The sequence below is a fragment of the Bubalus bubalis genome, chromosome 6 (genome assembly GCF_019923935.1).
Source record: "Bubalus bubalis isolate 160015118507 breed Murrah chromosome 6, NDDB_SH_1, whole genome shotgun sequence".
In the NCBI taxonomy this organism is placed as follows: domain Eukaryota; kingdom Metazoa; phylum Chordata; class Mammalia; order Artiodactyla; family Bovidae; genus Bubalus; species Bubalus bubalis.
The window spans coordinates 100,854,870-100,875,168 of record NC_059162.1 but is presented as its reverse complement, the minus strand read 5'-3'; the positions used below and the strand labels follow the sequence as shown (position 1 = coordinate 100,875,168).

The following is a 20,299-nucleotide window of genomic DNA, read 5'->3' as shown; positions in this document are numbered from 1 at the left end:
ACACCCCTGAAGAGTTACTTGTAAGAAATGTACCAACTAATAAGATGATAATAATAAAGGAAACTCTGTGTGTGTGTGAGGGGGCCATGTGGGAGAGTATATGGCAACTCTGCACTACCTGCTCAGTTTTTCTGAAAAATCCAAGACCATTCTTAAAAAAATAAAGCCTACCAATAAAAAATACAAAACTGAAAATAAAGAGCCCTGTATGAAAACCTATGATGGGGAGAGTTTTGACTTCTGCTAACCCCCAATACCTTAGAATGTGACTATATTTGGAGATAGGACCTTTAGAGAGGTAAGTAAGTTAAAACAAGGTCCTCAGGTAGACCCTAATCTTATCTGACTGATGTCTTTAAGAGAAGATGTGATTAGGACACACAGAAAAGATCATGTGGACTTCCCAGGTGGTTCAGACAAGAGTCTATGCTGCTATTGCAGTGGGCACTGGTTCAATTCCAAGGAGGGGAAAAAAGATCATGTGAAGTCAAAGGGAGACTGCCATTTACAAACCAAGAGAGAGGCCTCAGAAGAAATCAACCTTGTAAATACCTAGATCTTGACCTTCCAGCTTCTGGAAGTATGAGAAAATAAATTTCTGTTGTGTAAGTCACCTAGTCTGTAGTAATGTTGTTATGACAACCCTAGAAAACTCATACGAAGGCATTTTGGTTTAGTTTCCAAATACAAAATGGCAATATTGAATAGCTTTATCAAACTATACATCCTCAGCCCCATTTCCCCTTTGGATTTGCTTTTTCTGGCCTTACCTCTACCATCTCCCCATTTGGAAAAGTGTTGACCTGTAGAACAAAGACCAAACTCCTGAGGATGGCACTTAAGGCCTTCCTGCCTACCCCTTCTCTCTCTCCCGCTCATTCATCTGAGCTACTAATATTTCTCCACATTTCAGGCTGGTTTGGTTCTCCATTCAGGGGACATGGAAGACAAGGTTAGAGAAGTAGACTTTTGTGGGCCTGGTGAGGGATGGGATGGGATGGTCATAAGGTAGGAAGATGAAATGGAGACCAGGAAGGCGCTGCAGCAGTAATCCTGATTTGAGAGACTATGACCCAGATTAGGGTGCTTGGGGAAAATGAGTGAACTGCATAGATTTCAGAGATATTTGGGAGATAAAACTGACAGCAATCGAATACTAAATAAATATTTGTTGACTTTCTTGGCCACTCTTTCTAAAGTAAGCTCTTTGGTTACTCTCCTGTTTACATCCTTCACAGCACTTTTCACAGCCTGCAATTACTTTGTTTATATTTTTGCCTATTGTCTGTTTCCATTAAGCAGAATGTAAACTAAATGAGGGCTGCAACATTGACCAACCTTTTACACACAGTGCTTGGTCACTGACCAAGGGCTCTCAGATCTTTGAGGACTGAATAGGTTAATAAGTGATTGGATGGTACAGAGTGAGCACAGAAAGGCGAAAGGTCAAGGCCAGGAAGAAGCCTGTGATCCTGGGATCCAGAGGGTTTAAGACTCCACCTCTTTACCACCTCACGTGGGTCAGAATGGCCATCGTTTAGAACTCTGTAATAAAAAATGCTGGAGAGGGTGTGGATAAAAGAGAAACACCTTAAACTGTTGGTGGGAATGTAACTTGGTGCAGCCACTATGGAAAACAGTATGGATGTTCCTTGAAAAACTAAAAATAGAGTCGCCATTGGATCCAGCAATCCTACTCCTAGGTATATATCCAGAGAAAATTCTAATTAAAAAAGATACATGCACCTTAATGTTCACTGCAACACTATTTACAATGGCCAAGACATGGAAACAACATATATGTCCACTGACAGATGAATGGAAAAAGATGTGGCACAAATATACAGTGGACTACTGCTCAGCCATAAAAAGAATGAAATAATGCAATGGCACCCCCCTCCAGTACTCTTGCCTGGAAAATCCCATGGACGGAGGAGCCTGGTGGGCTGCAGTCCATGGGGTCGCTAAGGGTCGGACACGACTGAACGACTTTACTTTCACTTTTCACTTTCATGCATTGGAGAAGGAAATGGCAACCCACTCCAGTGTTCTTGCCTGGAGAATCCCAGGGACAGGGGAGCCTGGTGGGCTGCTGTCTATGGGGTCGCACAGAGTCGGACATGACTGAAGTGACTTAGCAGCAGCAGCAATATAGATGAATCTAGAAATTATCATACCAAGTGAAGAGATTATCATACCAGAAAGAGAAAGACAAATTCCATATATCATTTATATGTGGAATCTAAAATATGATGCAAACTTACCTATGAAACAGAAACAGACTCACAGACATAGAAAACAGACTTGTGGTTGCCAAGGGGGAGATGGGTTGGGAGTTTGAGATTAGCAGATGCAAACTATTACACATAGAATAGAAAAACAGTGCAGTCCTACTGTTATAGCACAGGAAACTATGTTGAATATCCTGTGATAAACCATAATGGAAAAGAATATGACAAAGAATGGATGTATTGATATACGTGTAACTTAGTCACTTTGCTGTACAATAGAAATTATACAACACTGTAAATCAACTATACTTCAATTAAGTAAATAAATTTAAAAAGGCCCCATCTCTCTGTCTCTGGCCCTGTGAAAGGTGGGCATGGACCAGAGGTTTAGGGGTTCAGGTGGCCCCAGGACCACCTGCCCAATTGTCCTTTGCTAGATTTGAGAAAATACAAGTACCATTCTTCACTTTCTGGCCTCTGGCTGTGGACGCAGGGCAGTGGATGTTTTCAGGGATAGAGAATAGGCACCCCTCCAGAACATGAGATCTGCCCCTTAAGGGTGTGGGTGTAGGGGTAGCAGAAGATGTGACCTAGCCCGTTACAAAAGCCTTGAATGCCTTGGCTGTTTGATCTCAAGACTCAGCATAGGAGCTCAGGCTTCCACCCACACTCCCCACTCCAGGCAAGCCCAGCTGGGAGTATGCAATTCCTCTCAGCCCCTAAAGGGGGCAGCACTGGCCTGGACCTGAGGTCTCCGGCCAAGAGCGTGGGACGAACGCAAATTCCCGCGCACTTAAAGGGTTGGTGACCAACTCGGGCAAAAGCGAGCGGCGTCCCTGCTTCTGCGCTCCAGGTTGGAATGGCGGTCCATCTAGTTGCTGAGGAGACTCTCCATACGCCCAGGCACCCTCGGACTTCAGCATAAGCCTCCAAGAATGGGTGGCGAAAGGACCCCCATTAGAGGGACTCTCAGTCACCAGGACGAGGTAGGAGGGCAGGGACAAAGCTGGCTCTTACATCCTGATGGCCACCCACATGGTGACTAGCAGTATGGCTGCGTCTTGAAGGCGGGAGCAGTAGGCTTGGCCTCTGGGTGCGCGGGTGGGAGGAGGAGCTTCTTCTCGACGTAAGGCCTGATGAGGGGCGTGGCTTCTCGGTGACTCGCATGAAGGGGGCGGGCTCTTAATGATGAGACGCCGGGGAGGGGGCAGGCGTTCATTGATAAAAACGCTGGGCTCCCTGGGGCGCGAGCGCGGCGCAGCAAATCCTGGCAGCGCCTCGCGCCGTCGGGGCCTTGCGGAACCCAGAAATTAGCCTGGCCGGCGCTGCGCCGCACCGCCCGCATGGAGCCCGCGGCCGGTTTCCTGTCCCCGCGACCCTTCCCTCGTGCGGCCGCCCCGCCAGCGCCCCCGGCCGGACCCGGGCCGCCTGGAAGTCCCAAGCCTGGATCTGAGCCAGAGGTACTGGCCGAGACTCCGGCACCGGACCCTGGGCGCCTCATCACCGACCCGCGGAGCGGCCGCACCTACTTCAAAGGCCGCCTGTTGGGCAAGGTGAGCTGAGGAGTGGTGCCAGCGAGGGTAGGGGAGCCCTGCCGACTTCTTTGCCCTCGTGGAGCGGGGCGGGGCCGTTTGGCCTCGGCATGGGGACGTCTGCGGGCCAGACCTGCCTGATGCCTTCTCCTCATAGGGGGGCTTTGCCCGCTGCTACGAGGCCACTGACACAGAGACCGGCAATGCCTACGCGGTCAAAGTCATCTCGCAGAGCCGCATTACCAAGCCGCATCAGCGTGAGAAGGTGAGCCAGGACCCAGGCCCAACGGGCGACGGGTGGGGTGGGGACGGTGACGAGGGAGCCCTTGACGGATGGTAACCCCGCGCCGCCACTGCAGATCCTAAACGAGATTGAACTGCACCGCGGCCTGCAGCACCGCCACATCGTGCGTTTCTCGCACCACTTTGAGGATGCTGACAACATATACATTTTCCTGGAGCTCTGCAGCCGAAAGGTGAGGGATGGTGGAGGTAGGGGAGGGAGTAGGGACCTTAAGACCCAAAGTTGGAGCCCTGTTCTTCCTCGGCCAGCACACGGAGGGAGGGTCGGGGAGGGCGGACGAGGGGCTGAGGCCGCCACTCTCTGCAGTCCCTGGCCCACATCTGGAAGGCCCGGCACACCCTGTTGGAGCCAGAGGTGCGCTACTACCTTCGGCAGATCCTTTCCGGACTCAAGTACTTGCACCAGCGGGGCATCTTGCACCGGGACCTCAAGCTAGGTGAGACTCCTGGGCCAACAGGATGGGGGGCTGGGGAGGCAGAGAAAAAGGCGTCTGACACATTTCTCCGCCCCTGTTCAGGAAATTTTTTTATCACTGAAAACATGGAACTGAAGATGGGGGATTTTGGACTGGCAACCCGGTTGGAGCCCCCAGAACATAGGAAGAAGTGAGTGTTTGGGTGGGGGCGGGGGGGATGGCCACAGTCTGTGTGACACAGATGACGTGAGTGACAGACACTGAGTATATATCTGTAGGAGGCACGATGATTGCCTGATGTGACCGTGTGATTGATGGGAGGGATGATGGGCTCTGTGTGTGTGTGTGTGTGTGTGTGTGTGTGTGTGTGTGTAGGTGGCGGTGGCAGCCTTGGTTCCTGGGAATGGTGGAGAGGCTGCTGGTCCTATGAGTGTCTGAGTCCTTAAGATGGATGGGGTGTAAGGATTCTTGAAGGTGTATGACCAGTCCTGTGTGTGAGTGTGGATGGTGACATAAGCAGTGTGTGTGTGAGACAGACTGAGTGTGGAGATGGTGGACATGACACCTTATGTCAGAAAACCCTGCTGTGGCCATGAGGACTGGGAGTGTAACACAGCATGTGTGGCAGTAGTGTTCATGGGGGATGTGACAGCTGATATTAGTGTGTACAGCACAGACCACAGGAGGTGACAGCCTGTGGTGGGAGTAGGGAAAGGAGGAAGGCATCAGTGATGGACCCTCTGTTGACCTGGAGGAGGGGGCTGGGTTAGGGGTCAGGAACTCCCCCGTCCTGCAGAGTCGCTGAGCAGCTGGGCCAGGCGGGTGGGCAGGGACTCAGCTGCCATCCCTGGCTCCATTGTCTCAGAACAAACAGGAGTTCTCTGGCCTTTGGTGACAGGCAGCTGCTTTGTCTGGACTCTCAGTGGGGGCAGGGATGAGGGGCCAGGCAGGCTGCCTCTGAACCTTGCCCTCTCTTCCTCCCTATCCCCTGTCAGGACCATCTGTGGTACCCCCAACTATGTGGCCCCAGAAGTGCTGCAGAGACAGGGCCACGGCCCGGAGGCAGATGTGTGGTCCCTGGGCTGTGTCATGTGAGTGCCAGGGTGATGTGTACACAGAGGGTGCCTGGGGGCCTCTGTTCCACTTCACTCCTGACCACCTTTTCTCTGCCCCGCAGGTACACGCTGCTATGTGGGAGTCCCCCCTTTGAGACCGTTGACCTGAAGGAGACGTACCGCTGCATCAAGCAGGTTCACTACACGCTGCCTGCCAGCCTCTCACTGCCTGCCCGGCAGCTCCTGGCCGCCATCCTTCGAGCTTCACCCCAAGACCGCCCCTCAATTGACCAGATCCTGCGCCACGACTTCTTTACCAAGGTTTGTGGCGCCCCAGACACAGCCAGTCTGCAGATTCCCAAGGGATTGAATTGGGAGCAGGTGACAGGACCCCTGGGCTGCTCTTCTCTGCTCACACGCTTTCTCTCCTCAGGGCTACACCCCGGACCGGCTCCCTGTCAGCAGCTGTGTGACAGTCCCAGACCTGACACCCCTTAACCCAGCTAGGATTCTGTTTGTCAAAGTTACCAAGAGCCTTTTTGGGAGAAAGAAGAATAAGAGTAAGTCCAAGACGTCAGTGGATTTGAGGGTACAGAGCAGCAGGGGGCTTGTCACATACATGTGGGGGTGTGAGTGTAGGGTCCCTGGGGACCCCTGGGGATAGCATGCATTACACAGGCACTTGGCTACGCCTAACTGTGTCATCTCTTCGGGAAGCAGGGGGTCTGGGCAGGATTCTGAGGGTTCTATCTCCCCCCACCCAGATAAGAACCGTCCGGAGGAGCGGGACGAGGTCTCCTGTTTGGTGAATGGCCTCACTCGGACGTCCATTGGCCATCAGGATGCCAGGCCCGAGGTGAGGTGCTCACGTGGATGGTGTTCCCCTGACTCACCCCCACCCTCGCAGCTGCAGGAAGCCTGGGATAAAAGAGGCTGGTGAAGCATCTAGCCTCGTGGTGGCCTAATTGGCTGCGTCTCATTGGTCAGGCGGGGTGACCTGGGGTGCCCTGGGTGCCAGGGCAGGGCAAGCCATGGACTCTCAAGGATCTGGATTTCAGGGCCTGTCTCACTCCTTTTCCCTACCCAACCCTCCAGGCTCTAGCAGCTTCAGGTCCAGCCCCCCTCAGCCTGGTAGAGACAGCACCAGAAGACAGTTCACCCCGTGGGACGCTGGCAAGCAGTGGAGATGGTGAGCCACCAGGAGCGTGACGGGTGCTCGAGGTTGCGGGGGCTGAGTCCAAGCCCTGAGGGAAGGGGTGGGTGGAGAGTCATTGTCTAGGGCTTATGGGATTATTGCCTAATTCTCAGTGGCCTGTTCCCTTCAGGGTTTGAAGAAGGTCTGACTGTGGCCACAGTGGTGGAGTCAGCCCTCTGTGCTCTGAGAAACTGCCTGGCCTTCATGCCCCCAGGTGAGGCTGGGGCCTGGCATGTGTGAATGGTGGTGGGAGTCCTTTTACTGGGAAGCCAGGAACAAGTCCTCATTCCTACCTCTTCTATGACAGCTGAACAGAACCCAGCTCCTCTGGCACAACCAGAACCTCTGGTGTGGGTCAGCAAGTGGGTTGACTACTCCAACAAGTTTGGCTTTGGGTATCAACTGTCCAGCCGCCGTGTGGCTGTGCTCTTCAACAACGGCACACACATGGCCCTGTCGGCCAACAGAAAGTAAGTGCTATGATGGGGTGCCTTGTATCCAGGCCTCTGTACTCAGCAGTGCTGCAACTTAGTGTGTGTTCCTGGACTCCCGGTCCTGCAGTCTCTGAGGAGGGGGTCTCTCTGCTTCCTCCAGGACTGTGCACTACAACCCCACCAGCACTAAGCACTTCTCCTTCTCTGTGGGTGCCGTGCCTCGGGCTCTGCAGCCTCAGCTGGGTGTCCTGAAGTATTTTGCCTCCTACATGGAGCAGCGCCTCATGAAGGTTTGTGGACTGGGTCTGGGGTGGGGGTGGGGGGGTGGTACATTCAGGACTAACACATCCTGATCCCCTCCTAGTCCCCTTTGGGGGTGGGTGGACAGTGGGGTGGGTGTTGAAGCTAGAAGCTGACCCTCTAAGGGAGACATGAATAGGGAGAGGACTGACTAGTGTCAGACAAGTGACTGGCCCCTGTTCCCAGGGTGGAGATCTGCCCAGTGTGGAAGAGGTGGAGGTGCCTGTGCCCCCACTCCTGCTGCAGTGGGTCAAGACCGATCAGGCCCTACTCATGCTCTTTAGTGATGGCACCATTCAGGTAAGAGCTCTGCCTGGAGTTGGGGGTGAGGACTGGGAGGTCCAGGGTGCTGGGAAGGAAACGATCTGGGCGCTAGGTCCTGATCAGTGCCGCCCTCCTGTGCACAGGTGAACTTCTACGGAGACCACACCAAGCTGATCCTCAGTGGCTGGGAGCCCCTCCTTGTGACTTTCGTGGCCCGCAATCGCAGTGCTTGTACTTACCTCGCTTCCCACCTTCAGCAGCTGGGCTGCTCCCCAGATCTGCGGCAGCGGCTTCACTATGCTCTGCGCCTGCTCCGGGACCGCTGCCCGGTCTAGGCCAGAGTCTGCAGGCCCGGCCACCACTCAAGCCCTCAGGCCTGAGGTCTGTGCCTCTCAGGCTCTGGCCCTCGCCTTTGTGGCCCTCCCTGTTCCTTTGGTGCCTCACTGGGGGCTCCGGACCGAATCCCCCAGGGAATCAGGGACCAGCTTTACTGGGGTTGGAGGCGGCCTCCCACCCCTTCTCCAAGAAAAGCCTGAGCCTTAGCCCCCCGCTAGGGGGCGTTATTTATGGACCACTTTTATTTATTGACATTTATTTATTGGGATGTGAGCCCCACGAAGGGCCTCCTTCTGGGATAATAAACCGTTTTTGCAGAACTCGAGGGCCTCCTCACTCGCAGTAGAGTCCATGGACCGTGGCCACGGCGAAAAGCGAGGCGTTGGTGACGGTAGCCGAGGCCAACCCGTCGCACGCGGCGTCCCAGAGCGCGCGGCTGACCACGCGGACGCCCTGGCCCGCACGCTGCCCCAGCACCACGCTGCACACCAGCTTGTAGCGCGGCGGGCTCAGCTCGCGCAGGCGCATGCGCACCAGTTCGCACAGCTCCTGTGCCAGCCGCCCGGCCTCAGCGCCTGAGTAGCACGCGTCCCGCAGTCCCTCGGCCAACGCTGCTTCCAGGGCCTGCTGTGCGCGCGCGGTCTCCCAGCGCTCCCCCGGCGCCGGCTCCGTGCGGTACGAGGGCGCCATCTGGCGGGCGGGTGCCAGGGGCAAGCCAGAGAAGCTGACCCGCGAGCCTAGAGGGGGCACGGGGCCCAGGGATGGGCGTCGACCCCCAGGGCCTGCACTTGGCCCTGCCAGCGAGTTGCGGCGTGAAAAGGACAAGACTGGACCTAGCACGGAGCCACGGCGGGAGGCCGGGCCCAGGCCAGCTGGTCGGGTTTCATCAATGCTGGGCAGGTGGCCTAGAGGCCGCGCTGCTGATAGTTTCAGCCCATGATCTTTGGCCTCCTCCTCCTGGCGTCCGGGGGCCACAGGCCTGCCAGCCATGGACCTGCCGGCTGGAAGACCCACACTTGGATGGGATGGCCCTCACTAGCTATCCTTGTACACCATCTAGTCTCTTACTTAGTGATGAGTTTTTACCCTCTAATCCCTCCTTACCTGTGTTTTTCGGACCGGTGAATCAAATAGTTCCCGGCTGCTTGGATTCCTGGGTGCTTAGAGGGTTAAAGGCTGTTAGGGACAACAAGGGAAGAGACGCTGCTCAGAGTATCATCTCTCTCTCCCTACCCCCTGAGCTCCACTTCACCTGAGCACTATGGACGTTAGAAAAATGAGCTCCAAGTACACCTCCCTCCCACCTGACTCACCAGCAGAAACTGAGATGTATCTGCCCTCTGCCTGTGCCTAGACAGTGGCGCCTCCACCCCCTAACCAGAGGGAGGGACAGACAGATCCAGCTCCTTCAGCCCACAGATCCTTCTAGCCCCCTTGAGTCTTGAATCCAGCCATCCTCCACCCGCTCCCTGCTCTTAGGGTGTCTGGCAGAGCCTGGGGCTAGTGACTCAGGATGGTCCTTCCAGCCTGTTTTTGGCTTCCGGCCCTACCTCCAGAGTCAGTTCTGGGATGGCTGCCCTCTTCCCCAAACTCCTTAGGCACCTGAGGCACCTGCAGCCTGTGTCCTCCAGGCGCTCTCCTAACAGCCCTTGCCCGACTGACCTGACTGGCAGGTAGGAGGGTAAGGGCCCCTTGCCTGTGTTGTGGAGTTGCCCTGGGTTGCTGGGCAAGCACTCACTCCTCTTCCTGGTTCCCTCTCACCAGTCCTGGCTCCAGCTTAACCTGGGAGTGTTACTGTAAGCATGTGTTGAATGCCGAGTGGCTGAGTCATCAGGGGAGGGGGATCAACAGGGGGTTAGAGCCTAAGGGCATACAAGTGTGAGTGAAGGGACAGATGTAGACAGGGGGCTCTGGTCAGAAAGGTGTCCCCCTACCCCAGGGCTCTTGAGCCACTGTCCATTTCTCCCCTTGTGAAGGCTGTCTCTACTTGTGAGCAAGTTGCAGAGGCCTGGGGTATGGGGAAACCCTGAGGCTGCTGGGGTGGCTGCTCAGGAATCAGGATCCGGGCCTACAGGAAGGAGCACGTCATGGCCCTATCGTCTCCCCATCAGCCTCAATTAGGACAAACATTTCCGTTCCTTGTATACAGCTAGGGTGGGGCTTGGATGACTTCCTCAGTTCTGGGCTGGGGGAGGGGGAAGGGAGACCCACTGGAACTCAGATCTGATTCAACAGTGGTGACTTCACTCCTCAGTGAGTCCTGCTGACCTAACTTTTAAGTGTCCTGGGCCTAGTCCCCTGCTGTCCACACCTCTTGTGTGCCCTAGTGCCCAGACTGCCCCCACCCGCACTGTGGTGGCACTTCAGGGATGCCAGAGACCATGATGCCTCTGTCAGTGTTGACACCTCCTCATTTGACCCCTCTCTGGGAGGCCCAGGACTGCCACCTCCCAAACAAGCCAGCTCTGGACCCTGAAAATGGTCCATGGGGACAAGGACTTTCCCTGTTGATGGGAGTTCTTCAGGTCTGCTTAACCTGTATGCTTGTAGGGGGAGGGGAGAGAGGGGCAGGAAATTTGAACTCTGAACCCTGGACAGGCAGGGGCCAGGATGCTAAGACCCTCCAACTCTGCTTAGGGCCCCTCTAGGGCTGAAGTTTTCCCCGGGCCTGTGGGAGCTGGGCGGGGCCTCCTCTCTGGCCGGGCTCTAGTTTCCGTGGAAACCCACAGGCTTCCCACCCCAGCGCTGCCTGGGCAGGCTCCCAGCTGGGGCCTCATCCGCAGCCAGCCTCTCCTCCCCAGTCCAGTCTGCTCCACCTCGGCCTCTCTTGGTCCCCTCCCTGAGTCCCCAAGCCTCTGGCCTCTTCCACTGGCCGCTGATGCCTTCTGGGCCTCTCCTGCCTCATTCCTAAACTTTAGCTTCTCAGCAAACAGGCCTCTGGATCTCTTATCCCTCCCTCTCAGGCCTTTCTAGCTCTTCACCAGCTCTAGGGCTCAGCCAGGCCTCCTGCTCCTTCCATGTACTGTCTCTCCCACACATAACAAGCCTCCTAGGCTGTTCCTCCTGCTTAGTCCCCTGCCCCACACATGGAGACCCCAGGACTGGTTGTGCATGGGGAGGCCGCACCTTTTTCCACAGCACTCCGGAGCCTCGTCAACAACCCCTTATACAGGTGAGAGGGGCGCCTGTCTGTGGGTTTTCCCTAACTGGCTCTGCTGGGACCCATGACTGAGGAATCTCTGAGTACAGAGGAAGTGGAGAATTAGGACTTGACCCTCCTCCCGGGTGAACTCAGCCTAGGGAAGTGGAGTGTAGAGGATGGCTACTGATCACGCAGTACCTGTGATAGCCTGAGAGCCAGAGGTGGGGGCAGTGGGGACTAGTGCTCAGAGCAGCTATGTGACATCAGGGAAAGGCCTTCCTTTTTTGGATCTTGGACTCCTGGCAGAGAAAAGCCCTCTGCCCTCTGGATCCTGAGAAATGGAGTGTAACTTGAGTGCCTCCCTGGGGAGGCAGAGGAGCAGACAATCCTATTCTGGGAACTGGGGACTTGTAAGGGGAACAAAGCTCAAGAGATTGAGCCAGTCACAGACAGGAAGTAGTTCAAGCGCACTGCCTGGGGCTCACTGCCTGTAGTGTCTCTAACCAGGGACCAAGTACAGGGGCAGGGCCGGTCGGAGGAACCAGAATGCAGCTTTCTGTCTCCACTGCTTCAGAGCTGGGGTCCTCCCACAGGTTGGCGATTTCTGTAACCCTACTGCTTTAGGCGTTGCAGTCTGGTCTGAGCAGTGGACCGCCCCCCCACCCCGCCCGCCCGCCCCCACAGCCCACCTGCCCCCCAGGCCTTGGATGTGAGCCTAGAAGGCTCCAGGAAGCTCAGGCTTCATCATCTGTCCCTTACCCACTGTGCTGTTCAGAGGCCCAGCAGCTGGGGCGGGAAGTGATCATGAAAATGGAAAATGTGGTCTGGCCCCATGATAGTGCATCACTGACGTGTCTGTTTGCAGTCAGTGCCCTCCACACCCTCCTCCTCCCCCCTCCTGTCTGGAGGAGGCTGAAAAAGCTGAGTTTGCAGTCTGGAGGAGAAGCCAAAAAGAGTTTCCCTTCATCAGAGTCACAGGCTGGGGAGGAGAGGGACATTGGGATTGATCTTGTTTCAGCCCTGGTGCCCCCTCAGTGATCAAACTTAGCCACCTAATGTTAGCCACCCTAGGGTTTGGGATGAACATCTCATTTCAGGGATGAGAAACCTGAGAGGCAGTAGGTCAGAAATCTCTTCCCTAGGCTTCTCTTGCCTAGCTGGAGCTGTGTTTAGAACCAGGCCTGTGTGACCCAGAACTTTTGCTAGAGGGACTGCCTCTTATATGAGCAGATAAGGAAACGGAGGCCCAGAGAGGGCAAAGGCAAAGTCTAGAGTTACACAGAGACTCTAGCCTCTTCTTCCTGGCTCTCTGCCCTTCTCTCCCACAGTGATGTTCGCTTTGTGGTCGGTCAAGAACGGCAGGAGGTGTTTGCCCACCGGTGCTTGCTGGCGTGTAGATGCAACTTCTTCCAGCGACTTCTGAGCTCAGAGCCAGGCCCTGGGGTGCCTAGCCCTGTGGTGCTAAGTACCGTGCCAGCTGAGGCCTTTCTGGCAGTGCTGGAGTTTCTGTATACCAACAGTGCCAAGCTGCAACGCCACTCTGTGAGCCCACTGGGCAAGGGTCTGGGTGGGCAAGTTCTGGGTGGCTGAGGGGCGGGAAGACTCTCTTCTACCATGCCAACCACCCACTCTGCAGGTGCTCGAGGTGTTGACGGCGGCTGTGGAGTATGGTCTGGAGGAACTTCGAGAGGTGGGTTCATGGGAAGCCGTCTCCTTTCCCCTGCCTCTTATGGGCGAGGTTCACACCCTGCCTCACACACCCGCTAACCTGGAGAGGAATGTGCACCAATACAGAAAGAAGTATGGGTATCTCTATATAAACAGGCATTGATGCATGCCTATGCGCAAAAGGATATGTGTGTGCCCTGTGGGGGCATATGGGGGTGTAGATACCGGGATAAGCTAGCCTTGATCCCTGTTCTTCAAAGAGAGACAGGCACAAGAAAAACGCTTAACCCAGTGGCATAAGAAGTGTGACAGAGAAGGGCGTATGGTGCTGAGACTGTACAGAGAGTCTTTCTAGTCTCACCACGAAGGAGAAGAGGGGACTACTTCCTGGAGAAGGAAACATTTGTGTTGCATCGGGCAGAATAGGTAAGATTTTTGTTCAGCGGGGAGAGGAAAGATGGTATTCTAGTCACAGAGGCACAAAAAGAACTGGTGAGACATTTAGTGTAGCTAGACTAAGAGGACTAAGAGTGTGAAAGGAAGAGAGGAAGAAATGAGATTGGAGAGGGTGCCAGGAGCTGGTTCCTGTACGACCTTCAAGAATTTGGACTTCCTTTACCCAGAGGGCAGTTGAGTTTCAGTGGAGGTTTCAGGTAGTGAGGATTTGGAAGCTAAGAAGAGAAGGGATTGGGAGCCATGGGAAGGGCTCACCAGTCCCATAGGGACAGGGGTGGCAGTGGTTGCCCAGTAGAGAAGTGCCTGCCTTTGAGAGAAGTGGAACTGGCACTGTCCATAGGTCAGTTGCTGTAGAAATTGAGGTCGCACTAGCAACTAGTGCTGTTGTTCAGTGGCTCCGTCGTGTCTGAGTCTTTGCAACCCCATGGACTGCAGCACAGCAGACGTCCCTGTCCTTCATTATCTCCAAGTTTGCTCAAACTCATGTCCATTGAGTCACTGATGCCATCCAACCACCTCATCCTCAGTCTCCCCCTTCTCCTCCTGCCCTCAATCTTTCCCAGCATCAGGGTCTTTTCCAGTGAGTCTGTTCTTTACATCAGGTGGCCAAAGTATTGGAGTTTTGGTTTTGACATCAGTCCTTCCAGTGAATATTCAGGGTTGATTCCCTTTAGGATTGTCTGGTTTGACCCTGTGAACTGGCATTACCCAGGGCTTTTCTGGATGTTGGGGGTGAGAGGGAGATGTCACAGATGAATTCAAGTTTCTGGTTAAAATAGTGTCTTTGAGTTCAGAGAAAAGTGTGGAAAAAGATAAGTGTCTTGAAAGAAAAGGAGAGTGGAATTTTCACATGGGTCTTATCTAGTCTGATTAGTGAGGAATGTACTAAAAGGTGGGCTGCTGGGCTTGGCTTTGCTATTCCTAGTCTCAGGCCTTGTGATTCCCCGCCTCCCTTGGCCTGGGAGGTCTGCGTAGGCCTGGGGCTGCTAGTAGCCTGGGTGGCTCACTGCTCCAAGGCTGTTCACTGTTTCTGGCCTGGGGCTGGGGCCTTGGAACAGGGACATCTGGGCACAGCCCACCTTCGTTTCTGTTCCCAGCTGTGCCTGGAGTTTGTGGTGAAGGCACTGGACGTGGAGCTCGTTTGTGAGGCCCTGCAGGTGGGTGTTGCTGGACAGGCTTGCAGAAGGTTCCGGTGTGGAGGGCCAGGCTGCCCGGCCTCTCCATGTCCAACCTGACCTCCTTCATTCTGCTCTCAGGTTGCTGTAACCTTTGGCCTGGGACAGCTGCAGGAGCGTTGTGTGGCTTTCATTGAGGCCCACAGCCAGGTACTCCCCACGGCATACTCCCTACCCCACACCCCTCGTTCTGCTCCTCCCTGACCCAATCGCGGACCCATAGGAGACCCTCCGGACCCGTGGTTTCCTGGAGCTGTCTGCGCCCGCGTTGCTGCCCTTGCTGCGAAGCGACAAGCTCTGTGTGGACGAGGCCGAGCTGGTCCTGGCAGCCCGGAGTTGGGCGCGCGTGGGCGCGGTGAGCAGGGGCTGAAGGGAGTGGGAGGTAGGGGTGCTGAAAGAGGCTCTAGCTGCAGGAACCAGGAGAGCAGGCGGTTGGGCAGGTGCCCCCGCCCGCCCAGGTTCAGTGCTGACGTCCGCAGGCGGTGCTAGAGCGGTCTGTGGCCGAGGTGGCGGCCCCGGTGGTGCGGGAGCTGAGACTGGCCTTGCTGGCTCCGGCAGAGCTGAGCGCCCTGGAAGAACAGAACCGGCGGGAGCCGCTCATCCCGGTGCGGAGGCGGGGAACACATCTCGGATCGTGTTGTGGGGGGAGGCGAGGGGGCCGTGGTCCAGGGTCTGAGGGATAAGGTGGGCACTGTGGGACTCCGCGGTGATTCGCATCCCTCGCAGGTGGAACAGATCGTGGAGGCGTGGAAGTGTCACGCTCTGCGGAGAGGGGATGCGGCCCGGGGCACCCCGTGCCGCCGCCGGAGGGGCACTCTGCCCCGGGAGCATCATCGCTTTTTGGATCTGCCCTTTAAGTGACCAGTGCCATGACTTGCGAAGCATTCTGCGCCTCTCTTAAACTGCAGCTCCCAACACGCTCGGCGCTCAAAGCGGGCTTCCGCTCCCAGAATGCTTCGCAAGTCGGGGCGGGAAGTACCAATGTGTGCCAAACGCAGGCGCTATGGGTGAGGTTCCGTCGGTGGGCGGGCCTGAACGCCGCGCTCTTCCGCTGAGCCTTGGCCTCCAACCCTGCGCAAAGCCCGAAAGCAGTTTCTGTGCCCGCGTGTGTCTCTGAGCACTACCGCCCGCCTCCTTTACTCCTGTAATTCCCACGTATCTTTTCAACTCAGCCCCCTCTTTAACTCCAGACCTGGCTCCTGGCGATCTCTCTCCATATGTCCCACAGACACTTAAGACTCAATCCAAAATTGTGCTTGTCCTTCATCTTTCCCCAGTTCTGCCCCCATCGTGTTTCTCATCTCCATGGGTGCTAAAGCCAGAAACCTAGATGTCATCCTTGCTTTATTCTTCTTCACATTTGCCTCCCATGGCTTCTATTTCTTAAAAGACTGAAAGCAGAATATGCCACCCCAAAATATGCTGTTTTGGCATAGGGTTGTTTTAAGCTGATTATTTTGAGAAAAAGGAGACGTTTTGAAAACAGAAAAGTTACCCTTTTGTAGGGGAAATTTTTATAAACTAAATCTACATTGGTAAGGGTGTCTCCCTCTTTGTACAGAAGGATGACTAATTTACAGGAGACTTCCTGTGAAATCACTAAGATTTGCTTAATAAACCTCCTTGCTTTCGGTGCTTTTTCCTGACGGCCTTCCCATATCTGGCCTCCCCACTTTTCTTTCCTCATTAGCTGAAGGAAGTATTTAAGCAGGTATTTTCGGCCACCTCTGGGAGTTACTGATTTTTCCCTGGGTATCTCCCATGTATATGTGAGATATACATGTTAATAAACTTCCATTTTTGTTTCTCTGGTTAAGCTGTCTCATTACAAAGGTCTCAGCCAAGAACTCAGAGAGTAGAGGGAAAATTATTCTTCCTTTCCTACAAGATCTTTCCAGTTGGTTCAGTTCTCTTACCCCAGTTCAACCAGTCCTATCTGTGGCAGGAATTACTGCCACAGGTTCTTATTAATCTTCTTGCCTTCACTCTAGTGGAGACCTCCTCCCCAACCATTTCCCACAGTGCCTCTCGACCTGTCTAAAATTGTCAGCCCTACGGCCTTTATTTTCTCTATTTACCCACTGCCCTCTGGACAAAATATAATGTTTCACTTTTAGAGCACTCAAAATACTGGTGGTTCCAAACATTAGTAAATTTTCTCTCAACAACTACCTTTGCAAAAATTCACTGCTCCTCAGACTTCCCTGGTGACACAGTAGATAAGAATCTGCCTGCCAATGCAGGAGAAACAAGTTCTATCCCTGGTCCGGGAATATTCCACATGCTTTGGAGCAACTAAGGCCGTGGGCCCCAGCTACTGAACCTGGGCTCTAGAGGCCTCAAGCCTGTGACTACTGAAGCCTGAGCACTAGAGCCTGTGCTCTGCAACAAAAGAAGCTATGGCAATGAGAAGCCCTCACACCCCAAAGAAGAGTAACCCTCACTTGCTGCAACTAGAGAGAGCCTGTGCACAGCAATGAAGACACAGTGCAGCCAAAAATTTAAAAAAAAAAAAAAAAAAAAATACACTGGCATTCTATCCCTGGATTTCCTCTCTTGGTTATTGAGGACTCCCCATCCTTTCCTTTCATTTGTTGTGTATTTTGTCTTCCTGAGGATCCAGATCTCCCTGAAGAAAGATCTCTGGGGCCAGGAGTGGAGCCTAATTCATTTCTACTTCCCCAGCCCCTGACACATAATCAGTGCTCTGTAAATATTCAGTGATGACTTTGCTTCCTTATTTAAATATTATTTTATTCCAATAAGATACTATAAATATGAAATTAGGGACTGACTTTATTTTGGCTGTGCCTCTGGACTTGCAGCATCTTAGTTCCCTGACCAGGGATCTTTTAATTTAAACTGGTGCCCCCTGCAGTGGAAATGCGGAGTCTTAACCACTGGACCCCTAGGGAAGTCCCTAGTTGATTATTTGGAAAAAAAAATAAAGTTATTCTTCTTTCTCATGGATTTTACATAAAAATATGTTGTAAATGGGTTAAAAATAGTTATTTGTTATTGTATTTCTCAAGACTGAAAATGTGATTACCCTTAATACTACCTGAGATAATGAAAACTGAAGAAGAAAAGCTGTTAGTCCTGGAGGCCTGGTTTAATTTAGAGGGCTGGTTAAATTAACTATGGTATAGTCCTTACAGTGATATTTTTAAAAAATCCATGGTCTTTGGTGAGCAAAGCACAATGCAGACCAAGCAGAGCATGATTCCTTTTGCTGAAAGAAAAGATAATATTGGGAGGAAAAGTTTTCCTTGCTCTTAGCTTGGTAACATTTGAGGAGCTAAAATGTGTTTGCACGAAGTACACATATGAATATGGAGTCGGTGGGATCTGCTAATGGCTGTGAATCTGGAGGACACCAGGTATGAGATGATAATCACTTAAAAGTCACTTCCCTGTTGGTTCAGATGGTAAAGGGGCCACCTGCAATGCAGGGGACCTGGATTCAATCTCTGGTTGGGAAGGATCCCCCTGGAAAAAAAAACGGCAACCCACTCCAATATTCTTGCCTGGAGAATTCCATGGACAGAGGAGCCTGGTGGGCTACAGTCCACGGGGTCACAAAAAGTTGGACACGACTGAGCAACTTTCACTAAAATCCACAGGCCTAGGTGATCTCCCCTAAAGAGGATGTAGATCTAGGGACAAGAGGACACATTTGGTAGCTAGCCTTGTTCTCTCATAATGCTGTTTCTGTAGGGCACTTTTCACCGAGATTATGCATTATCTCCTTTTTTTTTTTTTTTCTTAAGTTCTTGGTTCCACCAAAAAATTAAACTCCTTAACGGAAAGGTTTAGAATGGAAAAGTGGCATTGAGTGAGTGTTGAACAGACACAGTCTGAAGTAAGTCATAACCAGAGTGCCTCAGCTAATTTTTTCCTCAGATAACCTCTGGGAAAGGAACCAGGTAATCTGCCGGGACTTCCCTGGTGGTTCAGACCGTAAAGAATGCGCCTGCAATATGGACGGCCTGGGTTCTATCCTGAGTGGGTAAAATCCCCAGGAACCCATTCCAGTATTCTTGCTTGGAAAATCCCCAGAAAGAGAGATGCCTGGCGGGCTACCGTCCATGGGATCGCCAAGAGTCCAACACGACTGAGCATACTCTGGTGAGAGAGAATTACTGCGTTTAACTTCTTCCTATATGGTCGCGTTTTTTAGTCGCTCCAGCCGTGTCCGACACCATGGATTGGTATCTGCCAGGCGCCTCCGTCTTAAAGATTCTACACGCATAAATATCGAAGTTAAACTGTCGTTCTCTTTTCTAATGGATCTTCTGGATCCAGGGATTGAACCTATGTCTTTTATGTCTAGCTGCGTCTTTACCTTTAGCGCCATCTGGAAAACCTTCGGCGCTTTGTCAAATAAAAACAACCAGTGATTTTTCCATTTCACCTGCAAGCTTCTAAATGACTTATTGCAAAGCTATACAAGTAAAACTCACAAAAAAATCACCATACTTCGACCACAGACCCAAAAACTCCGAAATCGCAACTTCGTTCGGAAAACTGGGACTTTGTTTCGATAGATCCATGACGAACTGATGAATTCTAACTTTTAACTTTAGAAAATGTAGCCTCGTTAAAAACGAGGCCTCAAAAAATTGGGTAAAGACTCAGAATTGTTCCTCTCCACGGAAATCTTTAGTAAAAGGCGAAAGATTTATACGATCTGAAGAGAAACCAGAGTATACTTTCGCAGTTTCACTTGGAACCTCCCAGAGCAACGTAACACTCTGTACACTTATGGTTTCTCCGCTCCCGTGCGGTTTGGGCACCTTGAGTGGAATTTGCACAGTTCGTAGGTTTCTAACAGGTACTGTCCCCTCCAACAGTGGAAAAACCCCCGTGGGGCTGGAATTCAAGCGCGTGAAATCGTCTTTTCGTGGTGCACTATGGGTATGCAAATCGCAGGCGGCTCCGCCGCTGGGTGATGCCACTCACTGGCCGGGCTGGGCGGCGCTGTGGGCACCTCAGGGCTGCGGCTCTCTCTTTGCGGGTCCCCCAGGAAACCGACGCTTCCTCACCGAGGGTGAGGTTAAAGCCCTGTTATTTCATACCCGCAGACCCCTGCCGTCACCACTCCTTTGGGAGGAAACGGCATCCAACTTATCTGGAAGGATAGTTCCAGTGAATGGGAGGTGGAAACGAGTTCTCGAATAGCATTTGTGAAGTCGTGGGAGGTGAACATCGAAAGTATTTCAGCCTGTCTGGAGTAGGGTGTGGTGTGTCTGAATGAGGGTGTGCATCTGGCCATTAGCTGTCTTGAGAGAGCTGGGAAGATGGCAGAGGCTAGATCCAGTTAGGCCTGGAAAGGACTTGGCTTTGATCTTGTTATTATCAGCAATGGGGAGCCATGAAATGGTGTTGAAGTCAGAGGGCTGAGTAATGTACAGTGCCACACAGGGTGGTTTGCCCTGCAAACACTGGGACTTGTCCCCAAGACTGGCTGTGGTCAGTGCCCTGGAACTGACTATTCCTGGGGCGGTCCAGCTCCAGTTGGCTGGAGTCCTTCAGCTAGTGCCGTATCACGACACCGTTCAGTGTTTTAGGTTTATTCAACTAAGCATTTGATCGGAGCACAGACTTTCAACATAGCTAAAAATATCACAAACTACAAGAGAGAGCACCTATGAGAAGCCAGGCCATTTCTTACATGAATATTTCATTTACAATCCTAAAAGGAAAAACCAGCAGCCTACAAAATGGACTGTAATCTTCCATTTCACAGATGAAGATGCTGAGGCTCAGAGAGGATGTCTGATTTTTCCAGC

The 20,299-nt window shown here is 53.1% G+C and overlaps 3 protein-coding genes and 1 non-coding gene across 6 annotated transcripts; 2 read left to right on the top strand and 2 right to left on the bottom strand.

The window, feature by feature from the left end:
* The first annotated feature begins 3,027 nt into the window (after window positions 1–3,027).
* On the top strand, window positions 3,028–8,386 carry PLK3 (polo like kinase 3). The gene is made up of 15 exons (XM_025288855.3): window positions 3,028–3,784; window positions 3,921–4,028; window positions 4,123–4,239; window positions 4,374–4,503; window positions 4,585–4,672; window positions 5,478–5,573; window positions 5,660–5,858; window positions 5,971–6,097; window positions 6,302–6,393; window positions 6,633–6,726; window positions 6,863–6,946; window positions 7,040–7,202; window positions 7,327–7,456; window positions 7,653–7,766; window positions 7,874–8,386. Exons 1-15 carry the CDS (start codon window positions 3,575–3,577, stop codon window positions 8,063–8,065), a joined length of 1,944 nt encoding a protein of 647 aa, XP_025144640.2. The 5' UTR covers window positions 3,028–3,574; the 3' UTR covers window positions 8,066–8,386.
* DYNLT4 (dynein light chain Tctex-type 4) lies at window positions 8,306–10,407 on the bottom strand. Of its 2 annotated transcripts, XM_006052585.4 has the most exons (3): window positions 9,617–10,405; window positions 9,171–9,242; window positions 8,306–9,067 (listed from the first exon to the last, which is right to left on the bottom strand). In XM_006052585.4, the coding sequence occupies exon 3, from the start codon at window positions 9,054–9,056 to the stop codon at window positions 8,400–8,402; it is 657 nt and encodes a 218-aa protein (XP_006052647.4). In that variant the 5' UTR covers window positions 9,057–9,067; window positions 9,171–9,242; window positions 9,617–10,405; the 3' UTR covers window positions 8,306–8,399. The 2 variants fall into 2 exon arrangements, with proteins under 2 accessions (XP_006052647.4, XP_044801023.2); XM_044945088.2 differs by having other exon boundaries at window positions 8,306–9,242; window positions 9,617–10,407.
* Window positions 10,408–10,409: 2 nt separating this feature from the next.
* Window positions 10,410–16,316, top strand: BTBD19 (BTB domain containing 19). 2 transcript variants are annotated; one of them, XM_006052581.4, is made up of 8 exons: window positions 10,410–11,238; window positions 12,537–12,750; window positions 12,845–12,898; window positions 14,430–14,489; window positions 14,589–14,657; window positions 14,731–14,862; window positions 14,987–15,112; window positions 15,234–16,316. In XM_006052581.4, the coding sequence occupies exons 1-8, from the start codon at window positions 11,153–11,155 to the stop codon at window positions 15,366–15,368; spliced, it is 876 nt and encodes a 291-aa protein (XP_006052643.3). In that variant the 5' UTR covers window positions 10,410–11,152; the 3' UTR covers window positions 15,369–16,316. The 2 variants fall into 2 exon arrangements, with proteins under 2 accessions (XP_006052643.3, XP_044801022.2); XM_044945087.2 differs by lacking the exon at window positions 12,845–12,898 and adding an exon at window positions 12,915–13,020 and having other exon boundaries at window positions 12,537–12,754; window positions 14,423–14,489.
* Window positions 16,317–19,100: 2,784 nt separating this feature from the next.
* Window positions 19,101–19,217, bottom strand: LOC112585902. Its single transcript, XR_003110469.1, has one exon. It is a non-coding gene; the product is annotated as a U5 spliceosomal RNA (small nuclear RNA).
* Window positions 19,218–20,299: the final 1,082 nt, after the last annotated feature.

Bases quoted from the DNA above. Each gene is read 5' to 3' on its own strand.
- PLK3 (XM_025288855.3), top strand. From the start codon at position 3,575: ATGGAGCCCGCGGCCGGTTTCCTGTCCCCGCGACCCTTCCCTCGTGCG. The intron at 6,098-6,301 runs GTAAGTCCAAGA...CCCCCCACCCAG, and splicing joins TGGGAGAAAGAAGAATAAGA to ATAAGAACCGTCCGGAGGAG. The intron at 6,394-6,632 runs GTGAGGTGCTCA...CCAACCCTCCAG, and splicing joins ATCAGGATGCCAGGCCCGAG to GCTCTAGCAGCTTCAGGTCC.
- DYNLT4 (XM_044945088.2), bottom strand. From the start codon at position 9,056: ATGGCTGGCAGGCCTGTGGCCCCCGGACGCCAGGAGGAGGAGGCCAAA.
- BTBD19 (XM_044945087.2), top strand. From the start codon at position 11,153: ATGGAGACCCCAGGACTGGTTGTGCATGGGGAGGCCGCACCTTTTTCC. The intron at 12,755-12,914 runs GCCCACTGGGCA...GTTCATGGGAAG, and splicing joins GCTGCAACGCCACTCTGTGA to CCGTCTCCTTTCCCCTGCCT. The intron at 15,113-15,233 runs GTGCGGAGGCGG...CATCCCTCGCAG, and splicing joins GGCGGGAGCCGCTCATCCCG to GTGGAACAGATCGTGGAGGC.